General features: G+C 43.7%; 1 protein-coding gene across 12 annotated transcripts in view; it reads left to right on the plus strand.

The window, feature by feature from the left end:
* LOC106576236 (myotubularin-related protein 5) overlaps positions 1-23220 on the plus strand; it is a 73606-nt gene that overhangs the window by 11199 nt on the left and 39187 nt on the right. For 7 of the 12 annotated variants that reach the window (XM_014153285.2, XM_014153291.2, XM_014153288.2 and 4 more), the window contains exons 2-8: positions 11822-11907; positions 15731-15868; positions 16196-16321; positions 16547-16657; positions 17354-17440; positions 20049-20078; positions 21561-21666. In XM_014153285.2, the coding sequence (XP_014008760.1) occupies positions 11822-11907; positions 15731-15868; positions 16196-16321; positions 16547-16657; positions 17354-17440; positions 20049-20078; positions 21561-21666 (684 nt within the window). The remainder of the gene's footprint in view (positions 1-11821; positions 11908-15730; positions 15869-16195; positions 16322-16546; positions 16658-17353; positions 17441-20048; positions 20079-21560; positions 21667-23220) is intronic. The other 5 variants (XM_014153293.2, XM_014153295.2, XM_014153296.2 and 2 more) reach the window with 3 other exon arrangements.

A 23220-nucleotide genomic window follows, 5' to 3' on the forward strand; every position in this document is an offset into this window, starting at 1 on the left:
AGCAAGTTGTCAGCATAGGACCCCTCCCCCACTTCAACTCTGACCCTGCGTCACCGGTTTCTTACCTCTCACCTTTCTCCACCTTTTCTACCCCTTTCCTCTCTTTCTCCATCTCCAGTAGTTTTTACCCAACAGCAGGTCCCGCTGATAGTAGTGTGTCTGACAATCCCTCACGCTGCCTGGCTCAGTTCACATTCCAGTCACGCTCCAGTCTGAATGCTCTGCAAGGAAACCCTGCTCTTACATCAGACTCTGTTACTTCATCTCCCAGGAGACAGCTATAGTCTAGTCTACCTGACTGTCCACGTTGGCCCAGACTCACTCTGCTGAGGTTTCACTGATGATAAGCTCACATAGTTGTGCCTGAGCCAAGACAATCAGGGTCTCTCACTGTATCTAATTTAGGCCCAAGAGCCCAGTTTTGAGAGTTTCTGCCTGTAACTACCTGATTCAATGAATCAACTGGGCTTTTATGATTAGTGGAATCAGGTGTGTCAGTGCAATGCTGGAACAAAATCCTGCACAGTCCCTGTGGGTCCCCTGGAGTTAGGACCAGGATTGAGAACTCCGGTTACTATGGTCTCTGTAAGGGTGAGGTCTAAAGAACTTAGAACAATGGTCAGGGCTGCTACCAACACGTCAGTTGTCTAGTGGCTCCTTATACCTGATGCTAGGGGAGACATTTCCTCTTCTCTGGAAGAGCAGAACCACCCGGTCAACACCAAACATCTGCTAACTTTCTCACCTTGTGACAATTGACCAAAATAAGCATCACCTGCTCATAGTTTCACTTCACCTCCACCATGTCACACTTAGTGTGTCACTGGGCCTCTCGCAGGGGGGACCTACTGATCAATGGCCTGCAAACCTCACTCATGCAAATATCTGTGTGTTAAAAGTTCACCAGATATAGGCCTAACTTTAATTTTGACATGCTGCTGCTAACTCCAGAACTGTAGCTATGATTCATAATATTTTTGTTTGTGTTTGCAGGTAACACCCTCTACTGTAAATGTTGATAGGGCCTAAGGCCTAGGGCCTGTTCTTTTCCCGTTAAACATACTCTAAATGGCTCAACTTTGACCTACAGGGAGAATTAACTAAGGATTATGCAAGGCCTCCTGCTTGTGCTACCGCTCACAAAATGTAGGTTTTGAGAATGTGCCTAACAGTTGCAAAGTCATAGGTAAACACCAAAACCAATAGCAACAGCCACTTTAAAGGGGTAATCTGCAGTTGCTGCATCCATTCTTTGATTCAAAAATTTATGATATATTATGTCCCGTTAATTCTTGAAGAATATAACTTATAAAAGCCTCATAAGCTAAGTTAAACTATTGTACCCCATCAGAACCCCAAATATAAGCTTGTTTTACGCCAATGTTTGTAAACACTATATAGCATCAACATGGTTGTAACTATAATTTTGATATCACAGATGGTCAGTCCTTGCATCCATTTCTCTGTCTATGAATTTGAGAGCGGTTACATTCCTTCAGCCCCATGCCGCGACTTTTTACCAAAACACTTTGTTTCAACTGCTGATTGTCACTAAGGCAAACAGTAATGTTTAATCATTTATCTGACCATGTCATTGAGTCTGTTTGACCTGTTTACTGACTGGATGCCAACCCAGTGCCCACTCTGTTTTGCCCGTCCTGATGCCAGCTGGTCATATGGTTGGTGGGTGCATTCCCCAGGCCACGGGGTGTGCCAGCCAGAGCTGACCGGTGGGTCATGGGTTGCTCTAGTACCCGGTGCCACCCTGTGCTGGCCAAGCCTGGTACACCTCTGTAGCACAGACCTTTATAGGGACAAGGTCCCTTTGAATGTTTTGCACTTGCAGACAGTTGCCTGCCTATTCTGTTTCCTGGTTATGAACACTAGCGTTCAAAAGTTTGTGATCACGTAGAAATGTCTTAGTTTTTGAAAGAAAAACAATTTTTTTGGTGCATTAAAATAACATCAAATTGATCAGAAAGACAGTGTAGACATTGTTAATGTCTACACTCTTCTTTCTATTCTGGTTAGAGCCAATTTGCGCTGTTCTGTGAAGGGAGTAGTACACAGCGTTGTACGAGATCTTCAGTTTCTTGGCAATTTCTCAGATGGAATAGCCTTCATTTCTCAACAAGAATAGACTGACAAGTTTCAGAGGAAACATTCTTTGTTTCTGGCCATTTTGAGCCTGTAATCGAACCCACAAATGCTGATGCTCCAGATACTCAACTAGTCTAAAGAAGGCCAGTTTTATTGCTTCTTTAATCATCACAGCAGTATTCAGCTGTGGTAACATAATTGCAAAAGGGTTTTCTAATGATCAATTAGCCTTTTTAAAATGATCAACTTGGATTAGCTAACACAATGTGCAACTGGAACACAGGAGTGATGGTTGCTGATAATGGGCCTCTGTACGCCTACGTAGATATTCCATTTAAAATCAGCCATTTCCAGCTACAATAGTCATTTACAACATTAACAATGTCTACACTGTATTGCTGATCAATTTGATATTTTATTATTTATTTTAATGGCCAAAAAATGTGCTTTTCTTTCAAAAACAAGGACATTTTTAAGTGACCCCAAACTTTTGAACAGTAGTTTATATTGTCATGGTAGTCTTCATTACATTGCAGGTTTCTAGGCTCTGTTGTCCCGTACACAGAGACTACTGTTATGACAACCATGTTTATTTGAGCAGTGGTTTGTTTTTGTGCAGTGGGTGTGTGCATGCATGCTCTTCCATGATTCTCTATGCAATACTAAAGTGAAAAGGCCTGTTTTTTGGGGGGGGGTTTTGTCTGTATTTTTTTTTTTTAGGTAGAAGTGAAGGAGCCAATGACTTGACTGTTGTAAAGTGTTTAAAAGCGGTGATATCCCACAGAGACAGAGCCAGCAGCAGAGTGATCCATTAGCAATTCCTCTGAAACACTCTAAGCATCCCTAAATGCCCATGTGTGTGTTGTCCTCCATGCCATGTATTAAAGGAAATCCTAAGAGCCTGTTATGTTTCGCTGACTCGGCAACCTAAATATCTTGGAAATCAAGGATCCTGGAATGGATCCTGGGAATGTTGGAACCGGAGTGAGACTTTAGTATTCCCCCATCAGCACTCTGGGAGTCATGGAAAGTCGGCTTGAGTATCCCTTTCCAGATCGCCAGATGACGGACTGAGCACACAGCCGCTGACAATTCATCACATGGATCTGAGCTCTCCTCTGTTTGTTAGGAGTCTCTGATAGGCTGAGGGAGAGTGGGGGAAGGAAAGAATAAGATGGAGGGTATGATGGAAAGGAGGAGGAGAGACACTGGGAGGGATGGGTCGGATGACTCGGGTACACTGACGGTGTAAGTGTAGGAATGTGTGCTACTGACTAACAGTGCATTTTCCAACAGACACGGTGTCGGCAGGAGAATTTTGGGGGAGCCCCAGTCATTTTAAATTGTCAACATATAGTCAGCTTAACAATGTGAGTTTAGCTATTCTCTGCTTCAGATGTACAATGACAAGGGCGCATTGCACATGCCCATAATGCCACTAATGGCATCATACTGTGGGCCTATGGCTGACAGCCCTGACTATTAAGTTGCTATCACAGGAGGTTGGTGGAACCTTAACTGGGGAGGACGGGCTTGTGGTAATGACTGGAGCGGAATAGGTGGAATGGTATCAAATACATCAAACACACAGTTTGCAGGTGTTTGCCATTCCATTTGCTCCGTTCTCCCCTCAGCAGCATGTTGTGGTTGCTATTGACTCTGTCGGTCTTCATAATGTTCCCCTCTAGGGGAAATTACTGTCCTCCCCTAAAGTTACCTCCCCTATCTAACTAGCTAGTAGACTACTCTCCTTTTTCTGACAGCTGGAGAGGCAAATCCGTTCACCCTCCTCCATGCCTGTTATCTACACATGCATTTGGAGCATGTGTTTTTAATTTACAATGATAAATACATCAAGATAACAAGCTAAAATGACGTTAGCTAGCTGATGATATTTCTCTTAGCTATACAGTATGTTAGGTTGGCTAGCTAGGTAGCACCTCAGTAGCCTAAACACTGGCCTGCTGTAGCCAGCTAGCTACTAAGCGACATTCTGCTAGCTGTCTGAAAAGTGCTTAAAAAAACACATTGCACTGAATTATGGTGGGCTGTTTGTTTGCTTGCTGACTACACTGTGTGTTTTAGGGACCACCCATCTGGGCATCTGACTGCTGCCATTTTTGTACATTTTGCAAAATACAGCCGCCACTTTCTTCAGAGGTGCTAAGTACTCTCGGCCGGCAAACACTAGCGTTGTGTGTGTGCCTTAATTAAGGCAGACTCCTTCCCTCAGCTCTGCTTGGTAATATCACCTTTACCAGATGCAGGATGTCCTGCAGCCTGGCTTTGTACTCAGTGCCATAAACCGGCACTCTTATTTCCACTATATAGCCAAGTTAACATTACTCATTGTGTATTTATTCAGTGTTTTTTTTAAAAACTTTTTTTTATATTGCAGATTGTGGCTTTATTCCTTCTGTTACTATTTTTCCACTATTTCTCTTGTTTCTCTGCATTGTTGGGAAGGGCCCGTAAGTAAGCATTTCACTGTTAGTCTACACCTGTTGTTTATGAAGCATGTGACAAATACAATTTTGATTTAAAATGTTACTATATCCACACCAATCACTGCCCAAGGCTGATTACATAGCTCAACCTAGTGACAGAGGAATCACTCTGCCAGGGTGTGTACCTGACTCTATCTGTTATGGTAACTGTAGTTTTTTGTGAAACATTATTATTATTATTATTATTATTATTATTTAAAGGTCATTTTAGGTTACTGTAAGTTTGTTGTGGTGTTAATTTATTTATAACAGCAAAGGGGGTTTGTATGGAGGGTAAATGTTACTACTGGGCCCAGTGACTCCAGTTCCACTGAAGATTTACCCTGGCGTTTTACTAAAAATCCTCAGACTTTTGTGTTTCCACCTCCAGATTACCATGGTGTTTTGCCAAAAACAGCCCTGCTCCTGGGACTCACTGGGTCAAAACCAGCCCGGCTCCTGGGACTCACTGGGCCAAAAACAGCCCGGCTCCTGGGACTCACTGGGCCAAAAACAGCCCTGCTCCTGGGACTCACTGGGTCAAAAACAGCCCTGCTCCTGGGACTCACTGGGCCAAAAACAGCCCTGCTCCTGGGACTCACTGGGTCAAAAACAGCCCTGCTCCTGGGACTCACTGGGTCAAAAACAGCCCGGCTCCTGGGACTCACTGGGTCAAAAACAGCCCGGCTCCTGGGACTCACTGGGTCAAAAACAGCCCGGCTCCTGGGACTCACTGGGTCAAAAACAGCCCGGCACCTGGGACTCACTGGGTCAAAAACAGCCCGGCTCCTGGGACTCACTGGGTCAAAAACAGCCCGGCTCCTGGGACTCACTGGGTCAAAAACAGCCCGGCTCCTGGGACTCACTGGGTCAAAAACAGCCCGGCTCCTGGGACTCACTGGGTCAAAAACAGCCCGGCTCCTGGGACTCACTGGGTCAAAAACAGCCCGGCTCCTGGGACTCACTGGGTCAAAAACAGCCCGGCTCCTGGGACTCACTGGGTCAAAAACAGCCCGGCTCCTGGGACTCACTGGGTCAAAACCAGCCCGGCTCCTGGGACTCACTGGGTCAAAACCAGCCCGGCTCCTGGGACTCACTGGGTCAAAAACAGCCCGGCTCCTGGGACTCACTGGGTCAAAACCAGCCCGGCTCCTGGGACTCACTGGGCCAAAAACAGCCCGCTCCTGGCTCTGCTGCTCACTCAGCCCGGCTCCTGACTCACTTCAAAACCAGCCCGGCTCCTGGGACTCACTGGGTCAAAACCAGCCCGGCTCCTGGGACTCACTGGGTCAAAAACAGCCCTGCTCCTGGGACTCACTGGGTCAAAAACAGCCCGGCTCCTGGGAATCACTGGGCCATGGCCTCAGTGGACCTGCTCTGACTTTGGGCCAGGAAGCCCTAGCTATGTGAACACAATTTCCATAGTATAACATCAGGATGTCTGCATTAGTGTAACACTGGTGTTGCAGTCAAAAAGCAGCACCACCAGAATTCACATAGGTGATGTGCCACTGCCTACATACCACGTTACGATTGACTCATGTAGCGCTGGGCAATATATCAAAATCATTAGTTTGTTTTAAGCGCGATATTGGAAATGATCAAGTGTTTTTTTTTTTTTCTTCTCATTTTTATGAACGCTAATGTCCGCTTGTTCACGTTGTCTTTTTGGTCTTGTCTCCTTCACTCCTTCTGCTGTGACCGTGCGCCTTACCATTTACACACCAAGCCCCTCACAACAACAAAGATGAAAGCTCCTCTGACAACAAGGCTATTTGCATTTGTGATCCTCCACTGGCTATTTGCATTTGAGGTTTTGTCACACAGAATCAGTCATATGGACACAAACACATTGAGACACTATTTTCTATAATAGACGACAACTCCTCTAATTGCTTGAAAAGCAGACCCTACTAAAACGGGAGTGTCAATTGATTCTGATTCTGGAAAATGAATGCTCAGTTTCTGTCTCACGCGGGTACCGCGAGCAGCATTTTAGCCACAGACTGTTATACCATCTGCCTAGTCTGTTTTATAAATATGCATGAGGATAAGAAACTATTATATAAGGAATTGGCAACTCGTTCTGAGAAATAAGGTAGGCCACTTTATTTCAACATCTGAACAAAGTGGACAGGCTAGTATGCTGTTCAAACAGTTGGAGATGGACGGACGGGTGTGTTCATAACAAATCAACTGTTTTACCTTGTTAGCTAGCAAATAGATCCAAGTTGGCAAGACTTTAAAGATAAGCTGGCTACTCACTGACACGTGGGCTTGTGTTGAGAGATTGTTTGAGGCCTAATTTTCTATAATGCCTACTACAAAAAGTTGGTCATTATTAGTGAATGTGCATTATGCATGGTTTTGGTTAAATTAGTAACAAGAGCATTTTCATAAACTTGAGAGCCAGATAAGTGATTTATTGCAACAACAAAAAAAACGTTTTAAACCACTTTGATAAAATGATTACATTATTTGCGAGTTTTTTGTTGTTGCGGAAGACCAGCTAGCGATCAGAGTCAGCTTGCAGGCACCCGGCCCGCCACAAGGAGTTGCTACAGTGCGATGGAACAAGGAAATCCCGGCCGGCCAAACCTTCCCCTAACCCGGACGACGCAGGGCCAATTGTGAGCCGCCTCATGGGTCTCCAGGTCACGGCCGGCTCTGACACAGCCTGGGATCAAAACCGGGTCTGTAGTGATGCAGTGCCATAGACCGCGGGAGGCCTTTATACACAGAGTTTACGAAACCTTATGAACACCTGCTCTTTCCATGACATAGATTGACCAGGTGAATCCAGGTGAAAGCTATGATCCCTTATTGATGTCACTTGTTAAATCCACTTCGATCAGGATGAAGGGGAGGGAAAAGGTGTTCTTAATGTTTTGTACACTCGGTGTATATTGTGAATCGCCCATATGTTTGAAAAAAATGAAGATATGATTTTTAGGCTGTATTGCCCAGCCCTAGACTAATTGCATTGCAAACACAGATGTGTAAACACTGGCCAGGCCACGTGCATGTAGCAACAGACAGGTACTGTCAAATATTCTACCTTCGACCGATTCGTTGGTCACGCAAGCTCTTATTGCACATATTAACCTATTCAACATATACTACGTGCACTTACACACACACACACACACACACACACACACAAAATGCATGAGGACTATGTTCTGTGAAATAAAGACACACACACCTACCTGTGCTACGTGCTGAAGCTCACAGAGCCAAACCTTAAGGAAGTTTTTATGAACTCAGTCAGTTTACAGTCCACCACTGAGGAGGTCCTCTGAGTACATGTAGAAAACACACTCTTCACCACCACCTGGCTGCCACTGAAACAATACGTTCCAATATCCACGCTAGCATACTACATAAAATAAAGGAATGTATTGGACATGCATTGTAAGTGGTATTGCAGTGTGGATAATTTAGGTACTATTGATAATCTACTACTAGCCATCCCCCTCCCTTCGATGCTGCCTGCACATCACTTAATGTAGCACGAAGTAGGTCTAAATTAATAAACAGCAGTGCGATAAAGTTGAAATTGTAAATTCCTTCCCTGTCCCTGACCTCTGTTTAGACAGAACTTGAGTGGTGTTTTAAACGAATGACAGAGTACATGTAATATGAATGGCTGGCTGCCTGCATTCCTGCAGCTCTGTGTTTGACTGGTCATCATGGGGTTTTGACACCAGAATGTTTTATTTAAAGTGGTCAGGAATGAAGGACATCTGGTCTACGGAACGCAACCCACTGTCTCATGACTCCCATCTTATCACGAGAGCGAGAGAAAGGGAGAGCGAGATGGGATGGTAGCACAGGTGAGATGGGGGGAAGGAGAGAGTGCAGAAGAGAGGATGAGTAGGCTATTTCCTTACCATCTGTGTGTTTGGTTTTGGGAGTTGCCTGCCTGCCCTAGTTGGTTGTATTGTGACTGGGCTTACCGGGCTCCTGGTTTTGTTCCCCATGAAAAAGAGCCTGAGGCTTTTATTATTTTCTCAGACTGACGCAGCATTCAACCACAATTCTGTATTCTGTGTGAAGATGACTGTCTGGACAGAGAAGCTCAAACGTTGGTTAACAGAGTGATTTGTAAAGGTTACATAAGAAGGCTTTTGTCATTCTGCTAAGATGAGCAGCACTAATGTCTTAGCTGAAGTCTGAAGAGAAATCATACTGTGTTTGGGAAGAATCGCAAGAGCGTTGTGCCAAGAAAGTGTTTGCTTATTAGTGAGGCAGCCTGGAACAAGGCCAGTCCCTTCTGGGTCATGATCCCTCAAGGCCAGGTTTAAGGCTCGCACACATTACACGAATGTGGATCTGGCATTCGTCTGCTGATCGAGCTTTTGTTATAGGGACCACCCGCTTTAGATGTCTCTGCCGACATTTTTCATGCGACTCTACAGTACATGTAAAATCTGTGCACACTCAATTTGCAAATTACATTCAGAGGTGAAGTACTCTCGGCCAGCAAACGCTATTGGTGTGTCTGAGTCCTTAGACTGGAGGTACCTAAACCACTATGTCAACAATGACTGTCATGATGTAACAGTTTGTGGCATTGAGCTTATCTTTTTCTGTATGACAGACTGACAGTAAGATAGTGATGGGGGGAAAAAAATCCATACAGTTACATATCCCCAGACTTTTAGGTTTCATTTATTTGCACCCAAAACAATAAGTGATAAAAAAACAATACAGATAAAAACATATATATATAAACTGTGTAGGTGTGGTTGGAAGCCCAAGGGCTTATATACTGTAAAAAACACACCACAAAAAAACTATATACAATATGTAAGTACAAAAATAAGAAAGGTTTGTTAAAATGGATAATATAACCCACTAATAATAAATGTACAAAAGAACCGATCAGCAATCACAAAACATTGTGTGTAAGTGAGATGGGCTATATGGAGGAGATTACTGAGTAGTTTGGTTCATCAGGCTGACCCCCAGTCTTTGCTTCATGAGGTTTTGGCAATGTGAAGATAAGAATTCCAGAGTGTATGGTACCTCTGTATCTGATAGAGAATTGGCTATGCGAGGTGTGGGGAGTGTGAAGGTTATCGCAGTGTGTCTTGCTATATAGATGGATTTCAGAATGAATCTGGCAGAATCCATTGAAGGGTGTCGGTAAATTGTCTGGGAGGTATGAGTTTTTGGTGATGAAAGTGCATAATTGGCGTACATCGATGTCATAAATAGACAAGATATTGAGTTTCTTAAACAAAGTTTCTTAAACAAAGGAGCCAGGTAATTAGAGGAGGTGGCTCGTCTTGGAAATGTATTTTGTATGATGAGTAATTTGTGTAGATAGGAGGCATATGTACAGTCCTGTGTGACTCAGTTGGTAGAACATGGCGCTTGCAACGCCAGGGTTGTGGGTTCAATTCCCACGGGGGACCAGTACAGAAAGAAATACGAAAATATATGGATAAGAGCATCTGCTAAGTGACTAAAATGTAAATACTTGGGATGCACCGATTTATTACATTTTTGCCGATACCGATATCCAATATTTTCCTTCCCAAAGAAAATGATGCCGATAACCGATATTTAACATTTTAGCTGCCTTTTAAGCATTCTAGTACAGTTAAATAGTTAGACCACTGCGCGTGTGTGTTTTTTAAGGCACTGCATCTCAGTGCAAGAGGCATCACTACAGTCCCTGGTTCGAATCCAGGCTGTAACACATCTGGCCATGATTGGGAGTCCCATAGGGCGGTGCACAATTGGCCCAGTGTCATCCGGGGTGGGCCGTCATTGTAAATAAGAATTTGTTCTTAACTGACTTGCCTAGTTAAATAAAGGTCACACACACCACACTGACCAAAAGTTATTTTGTTGGCATTTAAGTATGTTTCCATTACCAGTAAAACATAATCAAAACCTATTTCTTTCACATACTTGCTGTTTCATTTTCATTTGTTCAGTTGTTTCATTGTCTTTTTATTTATTCTTTGTTTTACCCTTTTTTCTCCCCAATTTCGTGGTATCCAATTGGTACTTAGTCTTGTCTCATCGCTGCAACTCCCGTATGGACTTGTGAGAGGCAAAGGTCAAGAGCCGTGAGTCCTCCGAAACCTAACCAAGCCGCACTGCTTCTTGACACAATGCCCACTTAACCCGGAATCCAGCCGCACCAATGTGTCGGAGGAAACACCGTACACCTGGCGACCATGTCAGCATGCACTGCGCCCGGCACGCTACAGGAGTCGCTAGTGCGCGACTCCTGTGGCTAGTCCCTGCCAGCCAAACCCTTCCCTAACCCGGACGACGTTGGGCCAATTGTGCGCCGCCCCATAGGGTCTCCCGGTTGCAGCCGGCTGCAACAGAACCTGGACTCCAACCCAGAATCTCTAGTGGCACAGCTAGCGATGCAGTGCCTTAGACCACTGCCCCACTCGGGAGGCCCGAGTCGTTTCATTCTCAACCGGGATTTCATCATGCATGTCAAGCTGTGAAGTTTCAGCTCTGTCTGTCCGTGGCCTCTCTTCCTCTGTGCCCGCTGTCACTGTGTCCGTTTCCATCTTGTCCAGCTGTGTATGTAACATTTCAGGTAAACCCTGTTTCTTGTCTGCACCGAAGTAGCGGTCCTTGTACCTAGCATCGAGCATGGTGGTGACACAGTAAAGAGGCTCAGAGAGAATGCCACGAATCGCTTGTTCACAGCCTCAAGTACTTTTGTAAGTTTTAACCCCATGGTCTGTGTTGGCAGTTTTATTGAGCAGGCGCTTCAATACCATGACGGAGGGTATCACGTCTGCTGCAGACGCAGTTGAGCTGATTTCTCAAGTCAGTTGTTCGAATGGAGCTAGGAGTGTTCATGTTTCTCAAATGCCATTGAAATGGCAGCAGCGGTATGAGAACCAGCACATTCTTGAGCATGCAATACAGCTTTCCTCAGTACAAAATCAAATTTTATTGGTCACATATACAGTTAGTTGGAAGTTTACATACACCTTAGACAAACACATTTAAACTCAGTTTTCACAATTCCTGACATTTTAATCCTAGTAAAAATTCCCTGTCTTAGGTCAGTTTGGCTAATTTTCTCATGCTCTCTCATCCCTGTGCAGCAATATAGTGAGAAATATGTTTGGAACATAAAATCACAGTATTGAAATGCAATACATATAGAAACGGTGCCTAAGTATAGTAGTAATGTCGTATGGTGTGGTCCCTGGCAATCTTAGTCACCCTCTCTCTTTCTCCAGGGGGCAGTGAGGGCCAAGGTCACATTCTCCAGCGCTTTCCTGAGAAAGACTGGGAGGACAATCCCTTTCCACAAGGCATCGAACTGGTATGTAACTAACATGACTCACACACAAACTAATGCACAATAGCCTACATATTTACCCGATGCTACATACAGTTGAAGTCGAAAGTTTACATTCACCTTAGCCAAATACATTTAAACTCAGTTTTTCACAATTCCTGACATTTAATCCTAGTAACAATTCCCTGTCTTAAGTCAGTTAGGATCACCACTTTGAGAATTATTTATTTCAACTTTTATTTCTTTCATCACATTCCCAGTGGGTCAGAAGTGTACATGCACTCAATTAGTATTTGGTAGTATTGCCTTTAAATTGTTTAACCTCTATGGGCTAGGTGGGACGCTAGCGTGCCACCCGTGGTGCACTCCATCAACAGCAGGTGCATTTCAAGAGCGGCAAATTTGAATCCAAATAAATGTCAAAATTCAAATTTTTCAAAAATACAACTATTTTACACCATTTGAAAGATAAACATCTCCTTAATCTAACCACGTTTTACGATTTCAAAAAGGTTTTACGGCGAAAGCATAAATTTAGAGTATGTTAGGACAGTACATTTACAAGAGTTGTGTGTAATGTTTTGTCAAGTCAAAGACAGGGTCACCAAAACCATAAAACCAGCTAAAATGATGCACTAACCTTTTACAATCTCCATCAGATGACACTCCTAGGACATTATGTTAGACAATGCATGCATTTTTAGTTCTATCAAGTTCATATTTATATCCAAAAACAGCGTTTTACTATGGCATTGATGTTGAGGAAATCGTTTCCCTCCAATAACCGGCAGTCAAGTCAGCGTCACAAATTAAATAATTAAAATTAGAAAACATTGGTAAAATATTATATTGTCATTTAAAGAATTATAGATTTACATCTCTTGAACGCAATCAACTTGCCAGATTTAAAAATAACCTTACTGGGAAATCACACTTTGCAATAATCTGAGCACTGCGCCCAGAAAAATACGCGTTGCGATACAGACTAGACGTCATGTTGGGGAGATCTAAAATCGAAAATACTATGTAAATAATCCATTACCTTTGATTCTCTTCATCAGATGTCACTTCCAGGTATCACAGGTCCATAACGAATGTAGTTTTGTTCAAAAAAGCTCATCATTTATGTCCAAAAATCTCCGTCTTGTTAGCACATGATCTAAGCCAGCCGGACTTCTCGTCATGAACGAGGGGAAAAAATATATTTACGTTCGTTCAAACATGTCAAACGTTGTATAGCATAAATCATTAGGGCCTTTTTAACCAGAACATGAATAATATTCAAGGTGGACGAATGCATACTCTTTTATAACGTATTGGAACGAGGGTACCCAACATGAACTCGCGCGCCAGGTGTCTAATGGGACATCATCGTTCCATGGCTCTTGTTCGGTCAGATCTCCCTCCAGAAGACTCAAAACACTTTGTAAAGGCTGGTGACATCTAGTGGAAGCAATAGGAAGTGCCAAAATATTCCTCAGCCCCTGTGTTTTTCAATGGGATAGGTTTAAAGGTAATACAACACATCAGGTATCCACTTCCTGTCAGAAAATGTCTCAGGGTTTTGCCTGCCAAATGAGTTCTGTTATACTCACAGACACCATTCAAACAGTTTTAGAAACTTTAGAGTGTTTTCTATCCATATATAATAAGTATATGCATATTCTAGTTACTGGGTAGGATTAGTAACCAGATTAAATCGGGTATTTTTTTTTATCCAGACGTGCAAATGCTGCCCCCTAGCCCTAACAGGTTAACTTGGGTCAACCGTTTCAGGTAGCCTTCCACAAGCCTTCCACAAGCTTCCCACAATAAGTTGGGTGAATTTTGGCCCATTCCTCCTGACAGAGCTGGTGTAACTGAGTCAGGTTTGTTGTCCTCCTTGCTCGCACACCCTTTTTCAGTTCTGCCCACAAATTGTTTATAGGATTGAGGTCAGGGCTTTGTGATGGCCACTCCAATACCTTGACTTTGTTGTCCTTAAGCCATTTTGCCACAACTTTGGAAGTATGCTTGGGGTCATTGTCCATTTGGAAGACCCATTTGCGACCAAGGTTTAACTTCCTGACTGATGTCCTGATATGTTGCTTCAATATATCCACATCATTTTCCTCCCTCATGATGCCATCTATTTTGTGAAGTGCACCTGTCCCTCCTGCAGCAAGGCACCCCCACAACATGATGCTGCCACCCCCGTGCTTCACAGTTGGGACGGTGTCCTTCGGCTTGCAAGCCTCCCCCTTTTTCCTCCAAACATAACGATGGTCATTATGGCCAAACGGTTCTATTTGTTTCATCAGACCAGAGGACATTTCTCCAAAAAGTACGATCTTTGTCCCCATGTGCAGTTTCAAACCACAGTCTGGCTTTTTTTATGGCGGTTTTTGAGCAGTGGCTTCTTCCTTGCTTAGCGGCGTTTCAGGTTATGTCGATATAGGACTCGTTTTACTGTGGATATAGATACTTTTGTACCTGTTTCCTCCAGCATCTTCACAAGGTCCTTTGCTGTTGTTCTGGGATTGATTTGCACTTTTCGCACAAAGGTACGTTCATCTCTAGGAGACAGAACGCGTCTCTTCCCTGAGCGGTATGCCGGCTGCGTGGTCCCATGGTGTTTATAGTTGCGTACTATTGTTTGTACAGATGAACGTGATACCTTCAGGCGTTTGGAAATTGCTCCCAAGGATGAACCAGACTTGTGTAGGTCAACAACAAAAAATGTCTGAGGTCTTGGCTGATTTTCTTTTGATTTTCCCATGATGTCAAGCAAAGAGGCACTGAGTTTGAAGGTAGGCCTTGAAATACATCCACAGGTACACCTCCAATTGACATCATTTGAGTCAATTGGAGGTGTACCTGTGGATGTATTTCAAGGCCTACCTTCAAACTCAGTCCAATTAGCCCATCAGAAGCTTCTAAAGCCATGACATTTTCTGGAGTTTTCCAAGCTGTTTAAAGGCACAGTCAATTTAGTGTATGTAATCTTCTGACCCACTGGAATTGTGATACAGTGAATTATAAGTGAAATAATCTGTCTGTAAACAATTATTGGAAAAATTACTTGTTCTGCACAAAGTAGATGTCCTAACCAACTTGCCAAAACTATAGTTTGTTAACATGACATGTGTGAAGTGGTTGAAAAACGAGTTTTAATGACTCCAACCTAAGTGTATGTAAACTTCAACTGTACATCATCCGTACCTGAAGAAAGGCTGCATTATGAAGGGATCAACATAACCCAGAATCATTTATTGTAATATGTATTTAATGTCTCCCAAATAACACTTATTCCAGTATTGTTTACCTCATTATTGTCTGTGTTTTGCCAGAGTCAATATTGAAGAATTCCTAAGTGTTCATTATGTATTACAAGATGAATGCCTACAGAAAAAAGGTTATTCCTTGGTTTGCTTCTAGCCTATTTCTCACCCCGCTCCAAAATAAGGGTGCACCAGTCCCTCCTGCAGCAAAGCACCCCCACAACATGATGCTGCCACCCCCGTGCTTCACAGTTGGGACGGTGTCCTTCGGTTTGCAAGCCTCCCCCTTTTCCTTCCAAACATAACGATGGTCATTTCTGACGTGGAAAGTTTTCTTAACTTGGTATAGCCTAGCGGTGGAAAATAACCAAATGATAGGCTAGAGATCAGAGGTGAGTCACAGAGAGATGCAGAGTAGGGACATGTGACATGCCACACTGGAATTCGGCCCACTAATACGGTATGTTCCTCCTGTCATCTATCTCTCCCTCTCCTATCTTTCTCGACCCCTGCACCCTTTAACCCATTCTCTGTCAATCTCACCCTCTCCCTCCTCCTCTTTCTCCCTCTCTCCTTTTCTCTCTCAGTTCTGTCAGCCCAACGGCTGGCAGTTAGTTCCAGAGAGGGAGCGTCCGTCGTTCTTCGTGTCGGTTCTGACCGACATCAACTCAGAGCGTCACTACTGTGCCTGTTTCACGTTCTGGGAGGGCCTGGACAACCCTCAGGTGAGAGACTGGAGGAGAAAGAGAAGAGGCCCCCCTGGCCACACTTCTCCTCACACACTGAGCCAATGTCATTATGAACCAGTAACGGTATCGTTACAGCTGTACTGTGTAGCAACAATATGCCAACATTTTACGCTGGCAAGATAGTTGTGGAAATGAGACGATCTGATCATATTAGGAACAGGTAACAGTTTATAATAGTTCCAAGCTGTATGTAACGTCTGTGATATGACGTTAGATCTTTAATGATACGTCTATAGAACATTTGCACAAAGTAGGCTACGTTCTGTACACTGTATGATATTCTGTCTCTTTCTGTGTGTGTAGCTACAGAAAGCTGAGGCCAGTGAGGTGGATGAGGACGAAGTCCCAGGGCTGGTCCAGCCGACACAGGTCTTTGCCCCCAAGAGCTTGGTGCTGGTGTCCCGTCTGGACCACACAGAGGTCTTCAGGGTATAACGCACCTCCAAAAAATACTGCATGTCCCTGTCCGATACTCCCATTGCACTTATCTATGTTTGTTGTTACAACAAAGAGTGATTGAGACAGCTCTAGGCTTGATTTGGCTGTATTTTGCTTTAGGTAGTGTTCTTCACCCATGAACCCTGTTTGTGTCATTTCACTACAAGTCAAGGAAAGTGTGTGCTTGTCTTTTGACTGGGTGCCTCCCCTGTCCAGAACTGTTTGGGGCTCATCTACGCCGTGCACGTGGATAGCCTCAGCGTTCCCTTGGAAACGGTGATCGGAAACCTCCTCACCTGCGTCATCCCCGTCGCTGGTGGTTCTCAGGTAATCACACCTCCTTTCAGCATGCATACCGACTTTTACGTATTCTCCTGGGCTGTGCAACCCTCCCAACCAGCTAGCCTATTAGCTTGTTAGCCCCATCCAACCTGCTAGCATATTAGCTTAGCACGTTGGCCGATGCAGACTGCTAGCACATTACCATACCAACCTGTTTGCATTGTAGCTTAGCATTAGCGGGTGTGCTATGCTAACCCACATTGCCGAGTCAATGCCGGGTCCTCAGCAAAGAGATGGCCAGCATAGTAACTTACACACCACAGGAGGTTGGTGGCACCTTAATCGGGGAGGGCGGGCTTGTGGTAATGGCTTGAGCGGAATTTGTGGAATGGTATCAAATCCATCAAACGCATGGTTTCCATGTGTTTGACGCCATTCCAATCGCTCCGTTCCAGGCATTATGAGCCTCCTCCCCTTAGCAGCCTCCACTGCTACACACTATGTATAGGAATATTTACTTAGTTCTTGTATTCACCCTATGTGCACAATTTAAACGTACTGTTTGTCTCAAACTAATTCAATGACGCTACAGCATGAAGCAGTGTAACATACAGTAAACTAGTATACTAAATCGTGCACTACTAGTATATTGGGCCTATACGTACATTTCTGTACATTTTGTTCCCTTGTGTAACATGCCATTGAACCCCGCTGTACATTGGTTCCTCCTGTGTGTTGCAGATAAATGAGTCCCCAGTATGTAGTTTAAATCTTTCGGTTCCTCAGGCCCTAGCCTGTGACTGGCTACTGGGCTGCTTTCAGGACCAGGTAACATCACCTTCCGGCAGCTTCTTACCAATCCGCTTGCCTCATTGTGATTTTATCTATTTAGATAAACATGATGATTCTAAAAAGTCTGGTTTGTATTTCCTATAATCATCTCAAACCATGCTGATTAATATTCACTCAGTGGTTTGCAGTTTGCTCTAGTCTGCTTTTGTGGGATTTGTGGCCTAACGATTCTCCGTATTCCATGCTACATTAACCTGTCAATCATTTCGATCATTTTTGCGACCTTTTTAAAGTCAATGAATTGTTTTGATTCTGTGTGCTGTTGTTTGTCATGGATCGATCTGATGTGTTTGCCATTATTGATCTGTTATAGAAGTGTATAGACTTTTCACTTGGTGAGGAACACACACCGTACACACACACACACACACATACACTGGTTCTCTGAGGGTGACCATATGTGGCACCAGATGGCCTCATAGCAGGCAGTGCAGTGGTCTGAATGAGAGATGGGACTAATCAGCATTAACACACACACACACACGCGGCGCATAGATCTTTCAAACAAAAACAAACATACACTTGACTTACACACACTCAGAGACCTTCAGGCATTGAATACTATAGCATAGATCATTCTGTATTATAACAGTACTTGAAAAGCTATGCTAGGTGTTTGTTACGGTGTAATAGCAGGTTTGATACTATCAAATGTCTAACTTTTTATTAGACTCAGGTCTAGACTTGCTAGGACTCTCCCCAGTCATGCCACGTCAACCACTGTCATCCCAACATGTATTGCAACACATCCACTTTACTACTGCAACTGGCAATTATCTCAACTGTCAGATATGCACTCCTGGCATACAGAGCAGCAACCTTTAGCCCAATTACTGTACACTGGAATATATATGAGTCTGATATGGAACCTGCCTGAACGTTTGTGTGTGTGCGTGCCCGTCTGTATGAGGGATTGAATAGATCATTGTAAATGACTGTCTGTCTGGTCTCCACAATGTCTTCTGGTTACCAGCCCAAGGACGTTCTGTCAATTGGCCAAGCTCCATAAATAACTTATTTGATTTCCTGAAATATTAACTGTAAAACATTAACTAAGCAAATTTCCCCTTTTAAAGTAACTTTACTGTAAAATGGCAATGTTACACAAGTATAACATTTCAGTCCTCCGTTATTTCACCCCAAGGTCATGAACACATCATCTGACTAATTTACCCATTGGATGTATGTAGCTACAATAGGGCTGGGCGATATGGCAAATTATCATGATATCTATATATTTTTTTCATTTGATAACGATAATTATCACGATATTAATCAAATGTTTAAAAGGTGCATATCTGCTTCAAACTCAAGAATGCCTGAACAAACTGTGGTTAGAGCGTTGGGTCAGTAACCGAAAGGTTGCTGTATCGAATCCCCGAGCTGACAAGGTAAAAATCTGTCTTTCTATCCCTGAACAAGGCAGGTAACCCACTGTTCCCCTATAGGCCGTCATTGTAAATAAGAAGTTGTTCTTAACTGACTTGCCTAGTTAAATAAAGGTAAAAACAAATTTTTAAATGGTAAGCTACGCAAGGAAAATTGTTCCATGTTTGCTGCCAGGGAGCACGTACCTGGGATCAATTAAATTGATAAGCCTCTTGAAACCTTCCTTTTCAACTGTGCTAATTGGTAGCATGTCCTTAGCAATGCATAATAGCATTTGTGAGGTCTTTTCGGTGTTTGCTTGTATGGCAAACACCGGGCAAACATCCCCAGATTGGCTGGTGCTTGAGGGGTGTTTATCAATACCGTGGCTCAAACTTCCTGCATGTTCCAAAGAGTGATTTTGTTTCAGATGTTGAAAAAGGTTTGTCGTATTACCAGACTTCGTAGCCACCTGTCTACAGCACAATTTACACCGAACGTTGCTCTGCTCTTTGTCGGACTTCAAAAAGCCAAACAACTTCCAAATTACTGAAACAGGTTAACCCTTTTAATCAATAATTTCTTCGTTGGAAGCTGCTCCTTCTCCATGGCTATCACTGCCACTGTTTTGGCCTACATCACACATTTTTTGTGGTTAATAGTGGCTTACTCCATCAGTCGAGGTGCTGAGTGGTTTTTAGTGGGCGTGTACCTCTCCACGTGCATATTGTCACCTCTCCGCATGTTCCTGTTTCGTCAGAGGTGAAATGGACTGCTCTACCTAATGATTCTATATCGACATCAACAAAATCAATCGAAACGTTTTTATATAGTTATTGAGGGAAGTAATTACCTCAATAATTATTGATTTATCGCCCAGCCCTAAGCTACAATGTCAGATATTAAATGTGGCTGAACTGAGCTGTGGATGCTTCCATTTTATTTGACAGCTGGTTTGAAAAAAGTTGACAGCTGGTTTGACTCTGTGCCTTATGTTAATGTTGCTGCACTCATGTCATAATGCCACGCTGTTACCGTCTGTGTATATTTGTTTTGTCATATTAATGTTTTGTCATGTTTTTATTTGGACCCTGTTGTATCTAATCCACGTGTTCTCCTATGGTGTATTTCTCTCTCTCGTGTGTGTGTGTGTGTGTGTGTGTGTGTGTGTGTGTGTGTGTGTGTGTGTGTGTGGGGGGGTGCTTGACTTGTGTAGCCATGCCAGGAGGAGAGAGAGGAGAGCTTGGTACGCTGCCTGACTACTTTATTCTCCTTTCAACCAATCAGGTCCTAGCTTTCTCTAATTCTGTCGGGATCCTCCTATGTCTATGTATCTCACCTACCTCTCTCTCAAGGGAAAACCAATCAAATCACTTTGATAAGGCCCAATCTGTTACCCAATGGCTGATTTTTTTATTTTTTTTTATAATCTGTTATTGGTAGCCTGGAAAAATGCAAGGATATCTAATTGGTTGTTGATCAGACGAGTGACGGTGAAATGGTGTTCAACAGTTGGATCACTGCTTTCCCATTGCTGCTGCTGTAGAGAGCATGAGCTAACGTCAACCTTTCCTTCCCAGCTATACACAGATATACCTGGGCCCTGTATTTTAAGTACTTTTAAATGAAGATTTGGCTACAGTAGATTCCTGCTTCTGGAGTTTATTTGAAAATGGCTGTTTTTAAATCCATTCCCTATTTTATAGTGAATATGTATTTTTGAAGAATTTCAGTACTTAAAATAATTTGCATTCCTACTTGTCAAATGTGGTATACAGCCTCTGTAGGTAGTTCCAGTTGTTTCTGTGTATTCTGTTGTATTACTATATGATGTCTGTCCTAGAGGCTGCTGTGGTTGTGTTTCTATGTGATGTATTGGATGCCTCCTTTGACCTTGTTCTACCTGTCCTGTATGCAACTCTTTGCAATCGGTCTTCATTTGCAGCCAAGACCCACTGTACTTACCATGCTGTGCAAATTGTGCCTTAACTCATGTCGGCTAACATGCTTTTTCAGTCTTGCAAATACTTAAAAATCCAAATTCATTGACATTGCATGCATCATAAAGATCACACTTACAAATGATGGCAACTTATGTCTTACAACAATTAGTACAACTCTCTTGTGCTATAAATGTAATGTATGTGCTACAATGTGAAGTTTACATGACAAAGATAAGATGTTTCATGAATGTTACAATCAACAACAAAACAATCTAAATCATTCTGTCACTTCCCTTCCCTCTGCGTCACATGGCCGTAAGAACTATCCAGTAACACTAAACCAATAAGACATTTCAAATGTTAAGACCCCCTGAAATCATTCAAACGTATGAACTCTGCCCTTTCCAAAAAGCAATGGAAATGTCCCTGTATAGACAATCTGGAATGTCATTGGTATGTGACTCCCATAAAGGCCCATTTAATATGGTGGGCTGATTTGAATCTGTGGTAAGGCCTGTTGCTATGGGTTTCTCAGTTCAGCATAGGTCAGTTCTCTCCTGTTCAACTCTGAATGGCCGTTTACTGTGGAGTTCTAATGTACCTGCTAAACCCCTGTGGTTCTTCTCATCTGTGATTTCTCCTCTCCTCAATACACTCCAACCCTCTGTGATTGTGCTGCAGTTGCTAATCCCCATATTTCCAAGAAAGAGCGTTCACACGATCTGTTCTCTTTTTCCATGCGTCCCTCTCTCTCTCTCTTTCTCTCTCTCGCTCTCTCTCTCTAGAGGACTATAACATTGGGTGCGGGCGATCGACAGGTCATCCAGACTCCCATCAACGACACCCTCCCTGTCAGCGGCAGCAGCGTAGCCCATCTCTTTAGACAGCTTGGTACGGCAAATCACAATGCAGTTTATTCAGCCCAGGACCGATGGGGCACCTTATGATCAGTGATGTCAGTGATATGGACCAATCAGAGTCTGATGTTCCCTCACCTAGAAATGTTCCTTTGAGAGAAGACCTTCACCAATTGTTGAATTGCTTAATGAACGCAAATCACAGGCCTATATTTGATATCAGTTGGGGGAAAAGGCAGAAATGTGTGTATGTGTATATAAACTCAGCAAAAAAAGAAATGTCCTCACTGTCAACTGTGTTTATTTTCAGCAAACTTAACATGTGTAAATATTTATATGAACATAACAAGATTCAACAACTGAGACATAAACTGAACAAGTTCCACAGACATGTGACTAACAGATGGAAAAATGTGTCCCTGAACAAAGGGGGGGTCAAAATCAAAAGTAACACTGCAGCTGGTGGCCACACCAGATACTGACTAAGTACTGCTGTGCATCTCATCCTCATGGACTGCACCAGATTTGCCCGTTCTTGCTGTAAGATGTTACCCCACTCTTCCACCAAGGCACCTGCAAGTTCCCGGACATTTCTGGGGGGAATGGCCCTAGCCCTCACCCTCCGATCCAACAGGTCCCAGACGTGCTCAATGGGATTGAGATCCAGGCTCTTCGCTGGCCATGGCAGAACACTGACATTCCTGTCTTGCAGGAAATCATGTACAGAACGAGCAGTATGGCTGGTGGCATTGTCATGCTGGAGGGTCATGTCAGGATGAATTTGCAGGAAGGGTACCACATGAGGTAGGAGGACGTCTTCCCTGTAACGCACAGCATTGAGATTGCCTGCAATGACAACAAGCTCAGTCCGATGATGCTGTGACACACAGCCCCAGACCATGACGGACCCTCCACCTCCAAATCGATCCCGCTCCAGAGTACAGGCCTCGGTGTAACGCTCATTCCTTCAACGATAAATGCGAATCAACCATCACCCCTGGTGAGACAAACTGTGACTCGTCAATGAAGAGCACTTTTTCCAGTCCTGTCTGGTCCAGCGACAGGGGGTTTGTGCCCGTAGGCGACGTTGTTGCCGGTGATGTCTGTGGACCTGCCTTACAATAGGCCTACAAGCCCTCAGTCTAGCCTCTCTCAGCCTATTGCAGACAGTCTGAGCACTGATGGAGGGATTGTGCGTTCCTGGTGTAACTCGGGCAGTTGTTGCAATCCTGTACCTGCCCTGGTGGGATGTTTGGATGTACCGATTCTGTGCAGGTCTTACACGTGGTCTGCCCCTGCGAGGACGATAAGCTGTCCGTCCTGTCTCCCAGTAACGCTGTCTTAGGTGTCTCACAGTATGGACGTGGCAATTTATTGCCCTGGCCACATCTGCAGTCCTCATGCCTCCTTGCAGCATGCCAAAGGCACGTTCATGCAGATGAACAGGGACCCTGGGCATCTATCTTTTGGTGTTTTTCAGAGTCAGTAGAAAGGCCTCTTTAGTGTCCGAAGTTTTCATAACTGACCTTAATTGCCTACCGTCTGTCTGTAAGCTGTTAATGTCTTAACGACCGTTCCACAGGTGCAT

Source organism: Salmo salar, chromosome ssa17 (genome assembly GCF_905237065.1).
Source record: "Salmo salar chromosome ssa17, Ssal_v3.1, whole genome shotgun sequence".
Classification (NCBI taxonomy): domain Eukaryota; kingdom Metazoa; phylum Chordata; class Actinopteri; order Salmoniformes; family Salmonidae; genus Salmo; species Salmo salar.